This window comes from Barbatula barbatula, assembly GCF_947034865.1.
Source record: "Barbatula barbatula genome assembly, chromosome: 19".
Lineage (NCBI taxonomy): Eukaryota > Metazoa > Chordata > Actinopteri > Cypriniformes > Nemacheilidae > Barbatula > Barbatula barbatula.
The window spans coordinates 20359275-20375751 of NC_136782.1; the positions used below are offsets into that span (position 1 = coordinate 20359275).

General features: G+C 38.3%; 2 protein-coding genes across 7 annotated transcripts in view; both read right to left on the bottom strand.

The window, feature by feature from the left end:
• Positions 1-16477, bottom strand: part of grik1b (glutamate receptor, ionotropic, kainate 1b) — a 31273-nt gene that overhangs the window by 3556 nt on the left and 11240 nt on the right. For 2 of the 6 annotated variants that reach the window (XM_079481997.1, XM_079481996.1), the window contains exons 2-12: positions 7820-7987; positions 7448-7705; positions 6329-6510; positions 6184-6237; positions 5623-5796; positions 4960-5103; positions 2255-2362; positions 2112-2150; positions 810-923; positions 546-749; positions 132-355 (exon numbers count right to left, since the gene is read on the bottom strand). In XM_079481997.1, coding sequence (XP_079338123.1) covers positions 132-355; positions 546-749; positions 810-923; positions 2112-2150; positions 2255-2362; positions 4960-5103; positions 5623-5796; positions 6184-6237; positions 6329-6510; positions 7448-7705; positions 7820-7892 — 1574 coding nt within the window. In that variant the 5' untranslated portion in view covers positions 7893-7987. Of the gene's footprint in view, positions 1-131; positions 356-545; positions 750-809; positions 924-2111; positions 2151-2254; positions 2363-4959; positions 5104-5622; positions 5797-6183; positions 6238-6328; positions 6511-7447; positions 7706-7819; positions 7988-12937; positions 13895-16477 lie in introns of those variants that run through there. The other 4 variants (XM_079481999.1, XM_079481998.1, XM_079481995.1 and 1 more) reach the window with 3 other exon arrangements.
• LOC306908804 (claudin-8-like) lies at positions 13583-16329 on the bottom strand. The gene is made up of 2 exons (XM_079482000.1): positions 16191-16329; positions 13583-15748 (listed from the first exon to the last, which is right to left on the bottom strand). Exon 2 carries the CDS (start codon positions 15718-15720, stop codon positions 14695-14697), a length of 1026 nt encoding a protein of 341 aa, XP_079338126.1. The 5' UTR covers positions 15721-15748; positions 16191-16329; the 3' UTR covers positions 13583-14694.

Consider the following 16477-nt stretch of genomic DNA (forward strand, 5'->3'; position numbering starts at 1 on the left):
CTGCAGCAAACGCACAGACGCTTGCCAAAACGCTGGGCAGCAAAACCAAAGCAAATTACCAGCAATCCTACATGACAATCAAAAGAGTTATGGGTGGCTGAATCGAATCCAAAGGTTCAAATGGATGTTACCTGGCAATGACGAAGAGAACGCAGCTGACCCCGAGGCAGGCCAGCAGCACGTACATCCAGATGTCTGGAGAGAGAGGGTTCAGGAACGAGAACACACCTGGATTTGTCCCGTTAGGTTTGTGGTAGAGAATGGAGATTCCCAAAGTCATAAACGGCTTGGAGAAGTCAATGACTTTCTCTCTCACGTAAGTGATGGTGAGCGGAGCCACGGCCAAATCTGCCACCTGGAAACAAATCCAGTGAGATATCTGATGTAGTTTGGCTCAAAATGAATGATTTGTTATCGCTATAGGTGCAGGTGGTTTTAGACATTCTAGAAAGCATCGGATTGGACACAAACCTGTGCACCTGTATTTTAAGCTTACAGATATGCTCAACAAAACCAAAAAACGTACTCGATAAAAAGTGACTTACATGATCTATCAGTTCCCTGACCATGCCATTCCACTCTCCTTTATCGTTCTGAGCTCCGTATTTTCCATCAGTCACAAGTTTGACCTCGTAGGAAAAGCCCAGGATGTTGGATAACTCTTTCAGCAGGTCCAAACAGTAGCCTTCAAACCGATCGTTTCCATACAGAGGCTTATCAGACTTCTTATACATCACATATGGGTTTTCCTGCATATAAAAATAGTTTCAGCGGACTGTCTCATGCACCGTTCATGTGTTATTTCTTACCAGAATAGTTGTGACGACGAGTGTCCGGTTAGCCATGGAGTCCGTCACATTGGTATTTTTGTCTTTGTTGCTGTCTGTCAGGTTAAGGCCTGTGTTCGAGTTCCACACGCCGATCTAAACAGATATAGAGCCTCGTAGTAATGTAAACGTAAGTATTGTCAAAAATGTTAGAGGAAAAAATTCAATCTTTCGTCTAACAAGGCGAAAGGAAAACTAGACCACAGAAGCATGGATACTTCATCCAAAAATACAAATTCTGTCATCATTGACTTATCTTCTTGTCATTTCAAACCTGTATGACTTTCTTATGCAGAACACAAAAGAAGATATTTTGAAGAATGTTGGTACCCGAACACCTGCGGCAGCCACTCATTTCAATGGACACACAACCAATGTAAGTCATTGGGTACCACCACTGTTTCTTCAAAATATCTTCTTTCGTGTTCTGCATAAGAAAGAAAGTCATACAGGTTTAGATTGATATGAGAATGAGTAAATGATGAAAGAATTTGAATGTTGGGTGAACTATCCCTTTAAGGGGTTAACCGGGATCGACCACAGTATAACAAAGGACCGTTCGTTTATAATTCAGGCTGATGATGTTAAAATAGCTTCATATCGTTTTCTACTGTATATGAGCAGCAACATTTCTTTATCAGGACATTCTTTCATGTAAAAGTAAGAAAGAAACACCCATGTGAACAGTGACGGTACTCTCTCCTCTGAGATGATTCTGTCAGGCCGTCTCCTTACTTTCGCTACGCTACGTCACTTCTGTCTGATAGCTGCTGTCACAACAGCCGTATAAAATATACATTAAGAGAGCTATTGATGTACTCATAAACAGATGCTTTTTCACACCAGCTCTCTGCATTCATGAGCTCATGACAGAATGATGGGATGTTTCGAAATGCATGCCTCTGAGCATTGGAAAGTCACACTATGTTGCTTTAAGATAGGATGATAAGAGATCCTTACAACCATGAAGAAACGATTAAGAAGCTTAATCCATTCTTTTACTCGGAAGGTATGAAAAACAATAGGTCATTTGTTTAATAATACACGAGTCAACTCAAATAGAGGGGAAGCCACAAAAAGATACCATGGTATTTCGGTCATGATATAAGGTATTATGTTTTTAGGTTTGGCATTTCTTTTTGAACATAGCAACCCTATCGTATGAAAAGGATCATTCAGTATCATGGTACAGGTATATACTTAAATACCATGGTATGACAATTTGATAGCATTACTGTACCACCACATGTAGGGAAGGTCACGTTTCTGACATTCGATACAAACCTTCTTCCACACTTTGTTAAAGCGACCACCTTCCATTAACTGTTTTAAAGAAAACAAAGCCAAGACTTCACACGTTAAGACGTCACATGATACTCGATCGATGTAACGGTTCACATGAGACCATGATAGTGTTTTGCTTTGACCTTTTCTATCCCGTCCTCTTTCAGACTGATGACATCCAGATCAAACTCTTTCCTGAGTCCGTCTGTCTTGTTTATGATGATCTGTCCCGTCAGTCCATTCCACTGAGCCTATAGGAGGAAAGAAGACAGAATTATTCTGGATATCGTATAAAAGACAATCAGTTCGCTGCTTTCGGTTTCAATTGCTTTTGATTTGACGGTAACACTTGGGCCGAAGCAGGCCGACGCATAAGAGAGGTCGCCTGATGCAGGTATGCTTTGCATTTGAACACGGGGCATGTGCGAAACAGGTTTGGGGTGTGTGGTCCTGATACGAGAGGGATGTACTAAAGGTGATTTTAAGGGCACGCTGTGAGAAAAATACATAAAAAAATGAAACTTTACGGCAGCTGGGGCGACAGAAATATAAAAAAAAAATTATGTAAGATCATATCATTTTCTTGTTAAGTATAGCAGCCTTTTTTTGTAATTTGATGTTTTTTACCTTATTCCAAAAATAGACTAATCCTGTAAAAAACAGAAATAAATAGATAAAATAACAGTTTTTTTCCTCTATTAAATCACATTTTTATGTTTTTTTATCTTGCAAATTTGCAGTATTTTCTGTAATTGTGGACAATTTTAGTGCAAAATTTTTACAATTCTGTAAAATTACGCGTTTTTAATGTTGCAGGACTATTGCCCTGATGGTAGGTCTGCGGATAAATTTGGGCTCGCTATGGCCAACATGGAAAAACTGGATATTTAACAATGGACACTAATGCAAATTGGCTCAAATGAGATTTGCCTTAAGTAATTGCTCGCTTCAGAAACTAAAAGATCGCAAAGACATTTCTGTAAGGAACTCTTGCAAGAGAAATGTCTTTAAAATGAAATATATTTCAATATACAGTACACATATAAGTTCAGAACAGTCTCTCTCTTCACAAATAACGAAACCATTGAATCCCTCTAAGTGGTTTTAATATTGACACAAATTAAATAATTTTTCTCTGTTTTGTAAAGTCTGTCTAAAATACCCCATTTACCCGGTGACAAAAAGATTTTGGGCTCAAGAGAAATACATCACACACAGCGCCATCACAGGATCACCAGAAATGCCCAACGCAATAGATCCGCTGTTACTGTAGAAGTGAACTCTATCAACCTTACATGGAGAGAAAATGTGAGCTGAAATTGTGACCACAAGCCAAATGAAAAAGCTCATTTGTGCAAATAATTCAACACATTTTCTCTGTCCAAACTATATCACAATGTGAGGCTGTGATGTACAAATCCAACGGATTATGTCTTTAATTTGCTGTTTTAAGAATTAAAGGGTCTGGATAGCATTCCATAATCATCACATTCAGAGGTCTTACAGAAAGCTTCAAGATTTTTTCTATTCATTACTTACTAGTCTAAATCTGAGCTTATCCGTCCCATCCATCATCACATTGTGCTTTGGATAGCATCACGTGTACAGTGGGTTTCAATTACAGAAAAAAGACATCCAGCAGAGCTTAGTGTGGATTGCTCCGAAAGTCCAACTGTTACACACATTCTCATTAAGAAACACAGTTGGAGGTTTAGTTACCGTCCATCTATATCTGCACAAAGCGATGTGTTAACTATCCAGAGAGTTTATAGAGACCAGCACTTTGACAAAGATGTGGTATTTTGTAATCTAATCATTTTTAAAAGACGATGAAGTCGAAAATGTAAAGATGTATCTAATAAGACCCTCAATATCACAACAGGCTCGTAAGAAGGTTTTACTCCACATTCATCTTTTTTCAGTTTTTCTGATTTGACGTTTATAGGTTTAGATAAATTGTTCTTTTTTTTTTATTCTGTGAACTAGGCCTACTAACAATATTTCTACCAAATTGCAAATGAAAATATTGTTTTTATTTGCAGAAAATGAAAACTGGAGAAACGTGTCAAAATAACAGAAAAGATGCTTTGTCATTTCTCAGACCTCAAATACTGCAAAAAAACAAGTTCATATTCACTTTTAAGGAACACAACATAAGTCATATGTTTACATGCATTTAGGAAAAGTTAGATAATCATTTTTAATGTGATAACCTTGATCACAGTTTTCACGTGTCTAGTCTTGCTCAAACTGTGTAGACAAGTCTTAACAATCAAAATGACATTGAAGTGATATTAAACGTATATTAATATTGAACTTGAATTATGTTTCTTTTCTTACTCCTCTGGCAAATTTGTTATCCTTGTTTCAAGCATATACCGAAAGAAAAACAAGACTAAACATCCCAAGACATTTGTCTATTTAGACAAAAATACAAACAGGAATTAAATTTTTCCAGTGTACTTCAATCTTAAAGTTTCTCATCATTACACCACATATCCATCACTGACGCTTGAAACTAAATGAATCCAAGATGAATGTTTGCTCAGGCTTTATATTCAGGCATGTTGCCATGGCGAGAAGATTCAATAAGTGAAGATGCTCTAATGAGTCTCTGAGTGAAGATCTCAGATGAAGTCATTAAAGATCTCATCCTTCACGCTGACTCCACAACTTTCTGCAAAACACGACGCTGAAACAAGTATGATGATCTCACCGAGACAATGTCAATGAGGTCAATTACTCCTGGAGCTATATATAACTTTATTTATAACAGACTCAAAATATCACACTTGCAATACACTGAACAATCGCAAATTCATTTGGAGCTTGCTTCGGGTCTTTTTACCTCTTTGAACATGCTGATAAAGCGTGAGCCGAAGCGCCAGGGTTTGTGTCTGTGGCATTGAAGCGAGCTCACTGTGACCTGAGACGCTCGCTGAGACGCAGCGGCAACCAAATATACAGCATCATACATCAACGCCGCTTCTGTCTGTAGAGACACAAACACAGAAAGAAATTATATCAGAAGTGCGACTCAAACTAAACATTAAAACTCCTTTATCTCTTTCACTGCACAGTGAGACATAAAAATACCAATACAAATGTTCAGTACTAACAAAAAAGTTGGTATTGGTATCGCAATGTCTCAATTTACGGTCCAATTCTCACTTTTAACAAGCCATTAACTACAACTTATTAATAGTTATGATAGTCGTAAGGTTTAGGTATTAGAGATGTAGAATATGGTCATGTGCTTCATACGTGCCCAATAAACAGCTAATACTCTAATAAACAACTTGTTAAAAGTGAGAATTGGTCCCTATTCCAAAGGATGAGCGCTTTTTTTACATTTTACAATGGAAACAAGTATTTTTGTAAATAGTCAACACTGTACACAGTCAAATATGTAAATTAATAAAGAATTATTTAGCATATGCTATTCAAATGCCATCGCACTGTTTTGAAGAGTTATAAACAGACTCATGTTATGTGTAAAATGATCACAGACTGTCATCATTCCGTCCAGCAGGCCGGTCTCAGGTTTGGGCGGAGCCTGCAGTCGCTCCATGGACCATTTCTCCACCACTGACGCCACCTGAGGTCTGTCGATGTTCAACAGACGGAAGCCCGTCATGTTCACCCCGCTGTACCGGTACGGCTCCAGGTCCAATGCAAACAGGTCCTGAAATGAAGCGTAAAAACACTTACTCTCACTCAGGTTTGTATTGGGATTCTGCTAGATTTGCTGTTTTTGGCACTTGTTTTTTATATTTTACATGTTTGACTGCTGCTCCATTTTTCATGGAACATCTTAAAGTCACAGCAGCAAAAATAAGCCAATCATAAAAAAACTAATTCAACTGACACTACGGTAGAATTAATGGAAAATTATTACAATATGAAATTTGTGAAAGTACATTTGGAGACATACATTATGCGTTGGCGTCTCTGGTCTTTCTATAGAAACAATTGATTTTTAACATATAAATTTGCAAAGACAAATCAGTGCAAACATTTCTCGCCACGTAAAACCCAAGAGAAACTCGACGAAACCGTGCCGGAGACTCACCAGAGTAGTGAAGAAGAAATGATAATATTCTGTCATCATGCCCATAGACAACAGCTACAGCAGAGAAACAGAGACACACAAACATCAGTGTTTTTCCTCATGGACATACATCATCAAATGTGCACACATAACATGTTTGCAGAACCTGCTTGAGGACGTCAGCCGCGGTCTGATACGAGCAGTCAAAGATCACACAGAACTCTTTTCCCTTCTTCATCTCTTTCAGCAGCGGCCGGGCATCTTTACTGCCGGTCGGTAACTGACGGATTTTAATCTTGATACTGTATCGTGACGGAGCCTTGATCAGCTCTTGAAGACGAATCAGCCCTTAAAATATAGAATATAAAAACATATCATGACACATTCTGTAGAAGCACTTGAATCAGTCTGTTCATCTACAATATTCAACTTTACTATCATTATTTTCAAGGCATTTGTTTGCTGCTTTTCAAGACAATGGGTTTAGCGTTTACATAACACCTTTCGCTTTATTTAGCAAATTTCCAATAACAGTTCAAATTCAATATAAACCTATGAGATTAAATAACCTAAAATTCATGCAGAAGATTAACTGTGAACTGATCTGCTTATACTGCAAAAGAATAATAATAACTGTATTAATAATAAAGTAGCAGACTGTTATAATAATGGCAAACAGATCATCCCAGATATGATCTCAGGGCAAATACACACTCGACAACGTTATCAAATGCAGAACAGATTTCTAACAATCCTAACAACCTTCAAGCATCGACTAGATGGATGATGCACAAATGTTAATGAAAGCATTCTATGCAATTTGTCGAGTCTTTTTAATGATATAAAAATGTAAAAGATCGTTCCTGTTCCCGTGTAAACGTTGTATGTCATTTTAAACATCTGTACAATTTGTCCTGGTGAATGTGTTTAGAAAACATTATTTCTTAGAAAAGTACTGACGAAAACCTTTATCACATATTAAATGTATTTTAAACCTTAATAGTTTCTCACAGAGCGCAAAAATATTAAAGGTTGAAGTATTGAAATATTGATATGAACGTTATATGAAATGTTAGAGATCAACATGTGGACCAAATGATTTCTACTGTATCTACAGAACACGACTATCAATCGTACTATCTAAAGATACTCATTTGTGTCTACTTGTGTTTTGTAAGCAACACATTTCAAACATATTTGAAACACAATTCCACAGGTTCTGAACTATTAAAGAGCAAACTTTGAGAGATATCTCTGAGACCATATTTCTGATGGCTCAACCCACCTGTAGCATCTTCATAAACCACAGTCACGGCTTTCCACTTGTAAAACTGAACGATGTCGAGCACGGCCCGGCTGATGGAGGCGTAATCTGGGTACAGGTTGATGTAGAAGCTGTCTTTGTTGTCCACAGACGGGTGTTTCCATCGAGTCTGGATGTGAGGAACCTCTAGAGCGTTACAGATGGACTGAACGGCACTGACCGAGGAACTGTGAGATGGTCCAAATACTGCGGCCACACCCAGAGCCAGCTGATCACACGCTTTACACAAACACAATGACATCATCAGTAACATTCATTCAACAAAATAATGTGCATTTCAATTTATTTTAAAGGTATGTGAGCGTGCAAGAGATATGATATTGAGAGAAAGACCTCGTCTGGAGGCCTCAAAACTGTCAAACAGGTTGATTCTCTGGATGTCGTAGGTCAGCGTGGTGTTGGGCATTAAAGTTCTGTTCCTGTTTATGTTGGTAACAGCAAATTTGAAGGCAAGTTCCTCGACGCTGATCGGTTCATTCTCAAGAGTCTCAAAAATGCCTCCTGGATGGAAAGAGAAAACAATTGAAGTCATAAATAAATGATACAATTATAAATACAAAAGTGTTACAAATAAAAACAATAAAGAGATAATAAATTTTTTACTAAATGATGTGATACTGAATGAAATGCATATTAGTAATAATAGATCTGTAGAAATCTTGTACCGTTTAATTTGACAGTATTTGACAACATTTTTAAATAAAACAAATAGACTGCACATTAAAGTTGGTTGTAAAATAACAGGAAAAACATGTATTTGTCTTTACAAAAAAGGTTATTTTACATTTTATTTTTGTCATTTTTTTACGGCACCCCATCTTGAAATGTTATTGTTTTTTACAGGCATTTTCTTTTACATTGTGTCTAACTGTGGTGAGGTTGATGCTCTTCGTCACACAGTTGTTATTCATACACACAGTTATGTTTTCAATCTATTCTAAATAAATATTTCTGGTGCATTAAACATTTTATATATATATTTTTTTCCATTTAAATCATGATCTGATCTTTAAATAATCCAGATGATGACCACAGACAGACACCGAAAAAACTAATGTATACACAACACAAGTTAAACACAGTTATTAAAACAATTAAAGCAGTTCATTCTCGGTTCCCTTTTTGAACAGAGGACATCACATCGCATCTGTTCTTTCAGCTCAAGTGTTTATAAATGAGAAACAATCAGCCCTCAGGTGCGAGCCGTTGATTGTGAACGCTGCCATAACAATTTCAACAAGATTTCTGCGAAACTGTTATCGATGTTATAAGAGATGAGAGTTATACTGTAAGTATAAAGCCCCCCATGGGTTGTGATTGCCGGTGACCCTTTTCTTGGCACCTTTAATTCTCACACAGCGATCTCTGTGTGGGCTACACATTTGCTTAATCTCAGCTCTTTAAACATCAGGAATAATGAAGAAATATTTCAGTAAAAATACCATTTTTTTTACTATGATGCTCAAGTAATGATATTTTGCTGTGGCTGTGCAAGCAGATCCACATACTGTACAGGCTGTATATAAAATATATCAAAATCAAATACGTGGAAAAGCTTTCCTCGCTAAAATAATTCCCAAGGAAGCAGTCAACAGTGAAATACACTTCACCGCTCTCTACAGCTTCATCATCCCTGCGTCTGTAACTGCCATGTCTGATTTCTTTTATCCGTATAAAACGCCATGGCTTTTATTAAACCTTTGAGTAGTGTTTGGGTCTATAGGACACATAAATGAATGTGCCCTTAAAATAAGCAATTTATTGGGGGTTTTTCAACCTCAGACATTTGTAATATATTGCATGTTAAACATGTTATCTATGCATGTTATAAACTGCAGAGTTTTATGTTTTTTAGCGATTTTTTAAAAGAAAAAACAGGATTTAACAGAGGTTGCTTGGATAGAGTGAACATCTGTGTAGTATTTACATACATTTTATGGCCATATTGATTTCAAAAGAACAATACAACATGTATTCATATGCACAACGTCCTACAGTATATTAACATTCTTGTATACTGTATCATTCTTTACTGACCCAAGATTGGCAAAGAATCGAGCTTTCAGAATATTACAACTTATTAAAATATTAATTTACTCATGACATACCTACCTGATCTCATTGATCTGAGTATATATATAAAGCACGGTTGCAAAACCATGTAATACATGCCAAAGTTCAATTGTGCGTGCAGCCGTGCTCCTTCATACTGTTTTAACTTCGGAGGAGAGAAGTCATTTTGAAACTTAAAAATGAAGAGGAAACGTTGAAAGAATTAGAATAATAACGTTAAATAACGGATAATAGGACTAATGGACGTGTAATATGCACGCACGCTAAAATTTACGCATCATAAGCATAAGCATCATAAGCATCAATAGGCATATTGGAGGCACGCGCTTTGGTGTACGTAGAACACGATATTGATGAGAATGGGTTGTGCGTACACATACACACACAGTCAAACAAACACACACACAAATTCTGAGAAAACACACACATGGCCCCAAAAACAACCCTATTAACCTATCCAGTACTCAAATATCAATGCTCTGAGTTGCTCTTTGAGCAGAACAGAATCGTCATTCGCTTTTTATTTCTTTAAATGTCGTTTCAGTTTCCAGCTTAAACAAGAACAATTTCTCTTCCTGGCACGATGAACTCAAACATGATGTGGTCCTGATCTGCTTGTTGCCACCTGGATTTTACAGTCACTGATGTAATCACAAACATCACCGGGTTCCACAGGGTCTTTACATTAAATCAACTTTTATAAAATTGCTCAGACGGCTTGATGCTGGTTTGCTAAGTGACAAAACCTCAAGCATAACCCATGAGTTGACGGCTGCCTTTCGTGTTCAACAAGCAATTTCAAACAAAACACCTGTTTACTATCAAATCAGCCCTCGTGACAGAAGCCAAGAAAGATTACATACAGAACAAACCAACACGGTCTGATTAACTTCCTCTCTTATTATAATGAAAATGATCCGTTCACCTCATCTACATTTATCTTTCACACTTGAAAGTCACCTTATGCCCACAGTAATCCGCGTCTGGAAAGAGACGTTCTGCACACTTTTCAGATGAACTAAAAGCGTTTAAAGTGTAAATCCACGTGTATATTACATTACAGACCTCAAAGCAATGGCTTCCCACAAAACACTGTGTGTAAACCTTTGTGAACCTGCTGAGAATCTCACGGGTGTGAATGTATTCAACAGAACATCTATCATACTGAATGATATTGTGTATGTTCAAATATAAAACAATTATTTATACATATTTATTTTTTATCACATCATATTGTCTTAATTTGGTTACTACATTTCTAATGTAGACAAAGACAAAATACATTTTACAATTTATGTGATGATTATGTATTATATAGCCTATATAAACCTAAACATACTCACCAGATCATCGCGTACTGATTGTGTTTCATTTGAGAAACTGTTCACTATTCTGTGCTTTTGGATTAAAATATCTGCTCTGCTTTATTGTCTCAAGACGGTTTATAGTTTGTTTAAACAGGGTGTGATATACACACTGATGCATTATTGAAGTTATTGCATGACATAATAAAAGTCTCGTCCCGTTCATTAAAAATATCCAATAGCGTTTAGTTGACATCACACGCTGGCGAGACCACCATGAACAGGTTATACTTGGTACATAAACAAAGAAGACAGTTCACTGATGTCATTTTGCCTTGATTTAGTAAAAAGAACATTTGTATTAAATTATTTTTTATTTACATTTCATTAGCAAGTTGGAAGAGGAGTTCTTGTTCAAGAGCACATTTTATACACACCCCTCAAGATTTGGGTCCATTTTGCCATAAAAAAGACATAAGACATTTCTGGTTGGAGGAGATGAAACAGGTCGGAGTTTTAGAGAACTCAATGGCTTATATACTTCAATGTATGCTTGGTAAGTACAGACTGCTCGGGTAAATAAAAAAGCATTTTTTCCATATTCATGAGAGCTTTTGTCTGATCTTTTATTAATCGACAGCGATTAAAAGCTGTAGCTGTTGAGACATGGGCAGATGAGCAGATGAGACATGAACCTCATTGCAATGTGAGAGAGCAGCTACAAGACTATAAGAACAAAGATGCAGTTGTTTACTCTTTTCATTCAACATCTCACGTGTGTGTGTGTGTGTGTGTGAGAGAGAGAGAGAGAGAGAGAGAGAGAGACTTACTCTGTTCTGATCTGATGATTTCTGACACATGCACTCTCTGATAAAAAACATTTAACAAAACTGTAGAAGTGCAATAGAAATGGTTCAAATGTAAAAAATATTTTTCATGTTCCTTGGAAAAACTGGGTCATATAATATTTTATTCTGATGTGTAAATGATTAAAAGCCCACATTAACACATCTACGGCAGTCAAACTATTGTGAAATAACAGCCATCTAATGATAAACACCACAGAGTTGTGTAGTTTGTTTAACTTTCCAAAATGTATAGAAAACAGCTATTTCTACATTTTAAATGTCTGGCCGCAGAACTAACCAAAGCTTATATTTATAGCAGATTCTGCATTTTATGATGGAGAAAGTAGTTACCGGTGACCATCGTGGTTCTGATGGGTGCCCGGGTGTCAGTGCCCACTGTGTGGGTCTCTGAGCAGAAAGCAGATTAGTCCTGCTTGTTTAACATGCTTAAGAGGGAGGATTTGTCAGTATTACCCAGCTGCTGCAGGGGGAAGGGTACAGATCCGACTTGAACCCAGAGAAAACTGAAGCTACTAATCGAAACGTGTACCATGTGGAGCAGATTAAAAGTGTGCGGAGAGAGATTAGATGTGACCTCTGATCAGCACAAATAATGAGGGAAAGATTAAATACACAAAGGACGTTATTACCGCGCTCTGAAGATGCACATCATCAAGTGCCTGTGGTGCATATCATTCAGAAATACCAAATCCATTAATTCGTTTAATTTAGATATGATATTCAATCATAATGAATTGCTAAAAATAAGATAAACACAATAAATGACAATCATTTCATTAAGATCAATTTTTACATCCACATTTAAATGATCATTGTTGTGACTTAAACCTCAAAAAAGTAACAGAGCTCAATATGGCTTTAATGCTCAAGGTTATAACTGGAACATACTTAGGGTCGGTGGTAGCCTATATCAACATATCAGTGACTTAAAATATGCATTTTTTACCCCATTTCATCTTCTTCATAGCCTCAGCACATCAAACCCACCACTTCTCTTCCCTACTTTTCTGAACCATTTTTTGCCAACTGGTGCCATAGTGGAGACATGACGATTACATCTGTTGTAAATATTTTATGTGTGACATATGGCCACTGACACGTTTACAAGAGACAAATACACTCTTTTATAGAAACCCGTTCACATATTCAAGCACATCGCAACTGGACATTAACCAACAAATCTTAGTAAGTAAGTTCACACTCACCAATTCTCAAGACCTGCTGTGCGCTAAGACCCAACTCTGTCATGAAACACAGCATTATAAAGCAAACTGCTCTCTTCTTCGCCATGATACACCTGCAGGAGGAACATTTAACATCCATATGCTTCGTCTTTTCATTTGCCAAAACTGCATCCATACAGGAATACTTTCCATCCGAGCAGCATCTTTCCACTCACTCGTACCGGCGGGAGTCAAAAATCCTTATTCGCGTACCAGTTCCATGTATCCACGCGCTAATTGGTCAACGCTTTCCAAAAGAGTCCAAATGAAAATGCATCCCATCCCGGGTGATTTCAGGACATGATGGTGCTGATGGGAGCCGGACGCGCAGGAAAGAGCCCGGGGCGCACCGGGAGCGCACGTTCCTTCATCAGTGCGCGCTCTCAATTGAGGGCACAGTCGAGTCTCTGATCCGCATACATGGATCCGTTGTGAAGATTAACTTCAAATCTGCCAGCAGCCGACCTCGACAACGTCTTTGGTTTTTGGTACACCGAGGAAATGATTTAATCTTGTGCCGGAGCTTTGATGGAAGCGCGCATCTAATCTGCAGAGGGCTGCGAGCAGATTAAACACCCGGTTATCTGTCACCACTCACAAAAAAACTGTAAGACACCTTACTCCACTGCAGTTTTACCACAATGCATTTTTTAATGATATAAAGAAAGAAAAAAATAAGAAAACGATCTACTAAGATATCATTTCTTATTAAGCAGTACTTGTTTTGCTCCAACAGACTTATTGGTAGGTTTGGTACAAAACGCTTTTTTACGTGATTAAAAAAAATACATATACAATACGTCTTTCGGTTACTAGTGTTCATTATAACCTCGTTGTCATGTCCTCAAATTGAAATCTGTCCATTGAGCGCATGGTGCTGTTTCAATATTTCAGATCTGGTTTAAGAGGTGACTGTATCGTTTAGGTCTTTGTGACAGTGGGTTTATAAAGCATTAGAGGGATTACAGAGACAAGATCTGGATCACAGATCATTTAGAGAGGTAGGATACAGTTCAGCCTCGGTAAACAAAGACAGATAATGCATGGCACAGCTTAATGGAATAAAAGCACAGATGTGTTAAAACACCATACACTGAGATATGACTGTTCTTAATTGTAACAAAGAGGACATTCATATGTAAAATGTAAAGAGTAATAAAAGTTATACTATAAAACTAAATATCAAGAAAATAGAGATGTGACTAAATGCTCGGATAGGACCCCTGCTGTTTCATCATCATATTTAATGCGTTTTCTCAAGAGTAAAAAGAAAGTTGAAACAGCAGAAACTAACAAAAAGCAAGAATGAATACAAGAAAGAACAAACTTGTATAAAAGTGCATAAAGATACAAAACAATGTTGTTACTGTACTGTATATTATGCCGGACAATATAGTTCCAAAGAGAGAACCACAGGATAGGAAAATCTCTCAATATTTTAATTCTCTCCAGGCCAGTCACATCTGTTTATTTAGAACAGAGACTATCACATCACCGTTAAACTGCCACCGAAGCAAACATCATCCCGCAGCATAATACCGGTCTGACGTGCCAGATGCTGATTCACTGTTTGCTGCCCGCATGCCTCAATGTGAAATGAAGGTTGTTGTTGTTGTTGGCATAAAAAAAAAAAACTTTCTTTGTTACTCCCCCGAGTTCAGCATTCTGAACGTGAATCAATACATACACTTTATTTACAAACACTTTATTTACAAACACAGGTTGTGGAGTCATAGACATTATATACGCAGTCCAGATTCACTGTCTGAGCTGTAAGACTGTGCTCTGGAATAGTTGTAGCCTACGAAAAGTGGTTTCTGTGGGACAATCTGTAACGCTGAGCCGGAGGTGCGGGAACTGTATGGATTACTGACGTTGCTTCCCGTGAAATGTGTGGAAAGCCGATCGGGGTACTGTGCAGTTTGGCGTAAATATTGCATTACGTTTGTGTTCTGAGGTGGTAACATGTTCTGGTGGTACATTAAAGGCCCCGTAGTCATTGGCTGGCCACCGTAAGATAAATGTTGAATAAAAGGGGGTGTGATGGTGAAGCTGCGCACGGACGGATAAATTGAGAAGCTGTCGCTCTGGCGAAAAGGCTGGTCTCTTACAGAGCTATTCATGAGAGGGGGAGAATGGTTTAAACTGGGTTTATTGCTTGAATAACCAGGCCGATACACATAAAACACGTCAGAATGCGGGCCAATGCGACGACACAGAAATATAACTCCAGATGCCAAGAGGAAAGCGCTGGTGACCCAGCCGATATACAGCGCCTCCCCGAGTTCCCTACGCTGGGCGTCGATGAGTAAAGGGTTGTAAAAGTCTCTAATGACGCTGTGAGCCGTCCAAGAGACTGGAATGATAACGCACAAAGAAGCCAAGATCTGCATCACCCCCACGGCCATCACAATGATGCTTTTGACCTGCGGTCGATCTCTGAGACAGGAGGTGCAGCGGAGACCCACGAGGGACACCAGCAGGCCCAGTCCGGAGAGCGCCAGACCGCAACAGGTCAACCCGCGGGCGGCCTGCAGGTCCGGTGGGAGGAAGAGCAGAGAGTCGTAAACTTTACACTGCATGTGAATGGTGGCTTGCCTGAAGCAGTTCATCCATAAGCCCTCCCAGCGGACCTCCATGACGATGATGTTCTCTCCGATGAAAGCAGTCACCTTCCACATGGGGAGAGCTGTGACGGCGGCCGTGCCGATCAGACCGATGATGCCAAGACACAGAGCGATCAATTCACACTTGCCTTGAACCATCTTCCACCTCGGCCCGGACACCGGTCAGCTGTTGTGTAGAAAGCAAACTTTAGTTTGAAGTTGGTTTCAAAGTGAAGACTATTCTTGGTTTTCAAATTCTAAGGGTTTCCGAATGAACCAAATTACAAAATTAGCTATGAAGGGTGTCTTGAACGGACTTAAAAACACGCTGCAGCGCATTTTACATCCATTAGAATTTACGGTGATAGTTCTGTTGTTTCATGGAGAAAACGTATGTAAGTAGAGAAATCATACAATAACAATAAATGGCACCTCTATCACTCAAACTTGGTTTCAGTCATGCAAAATACTACCAAAAAAAGCTAAACGAAGGAAACGGTTGCAATATTTGCATATACATGAATATGGCATCTACCCTTATGTATGATTTCATTACATTCTAGCTATTTCTGAAACATAAACCGCCCGGTGCACAAGAACACAAATGTTAAGAAACCAGCCCCACTCACCGTGAGCTCTGAACAAATGTCAGGCCTGTTGGGCAGAAATGATCTATAGCATTCAAATCCTCACGTCTCATAGAGAGACAGACATCCCAACATCTATTTCCAAATACGTCCAAACTTTAGTAAGAAAGAATGTGTGTCTGAGGAACTTACTCTCTGTGTTATGGGAAAGTGACAGTGCTGTGTTCTGATTGGTCCAGAAAGATGAGGGTGTGGAAATGATGATGTCTGTTTACTATCCTGTGGTCATGCACAACAAGGTCTTTTTCTCTATCTCACACGCACACATT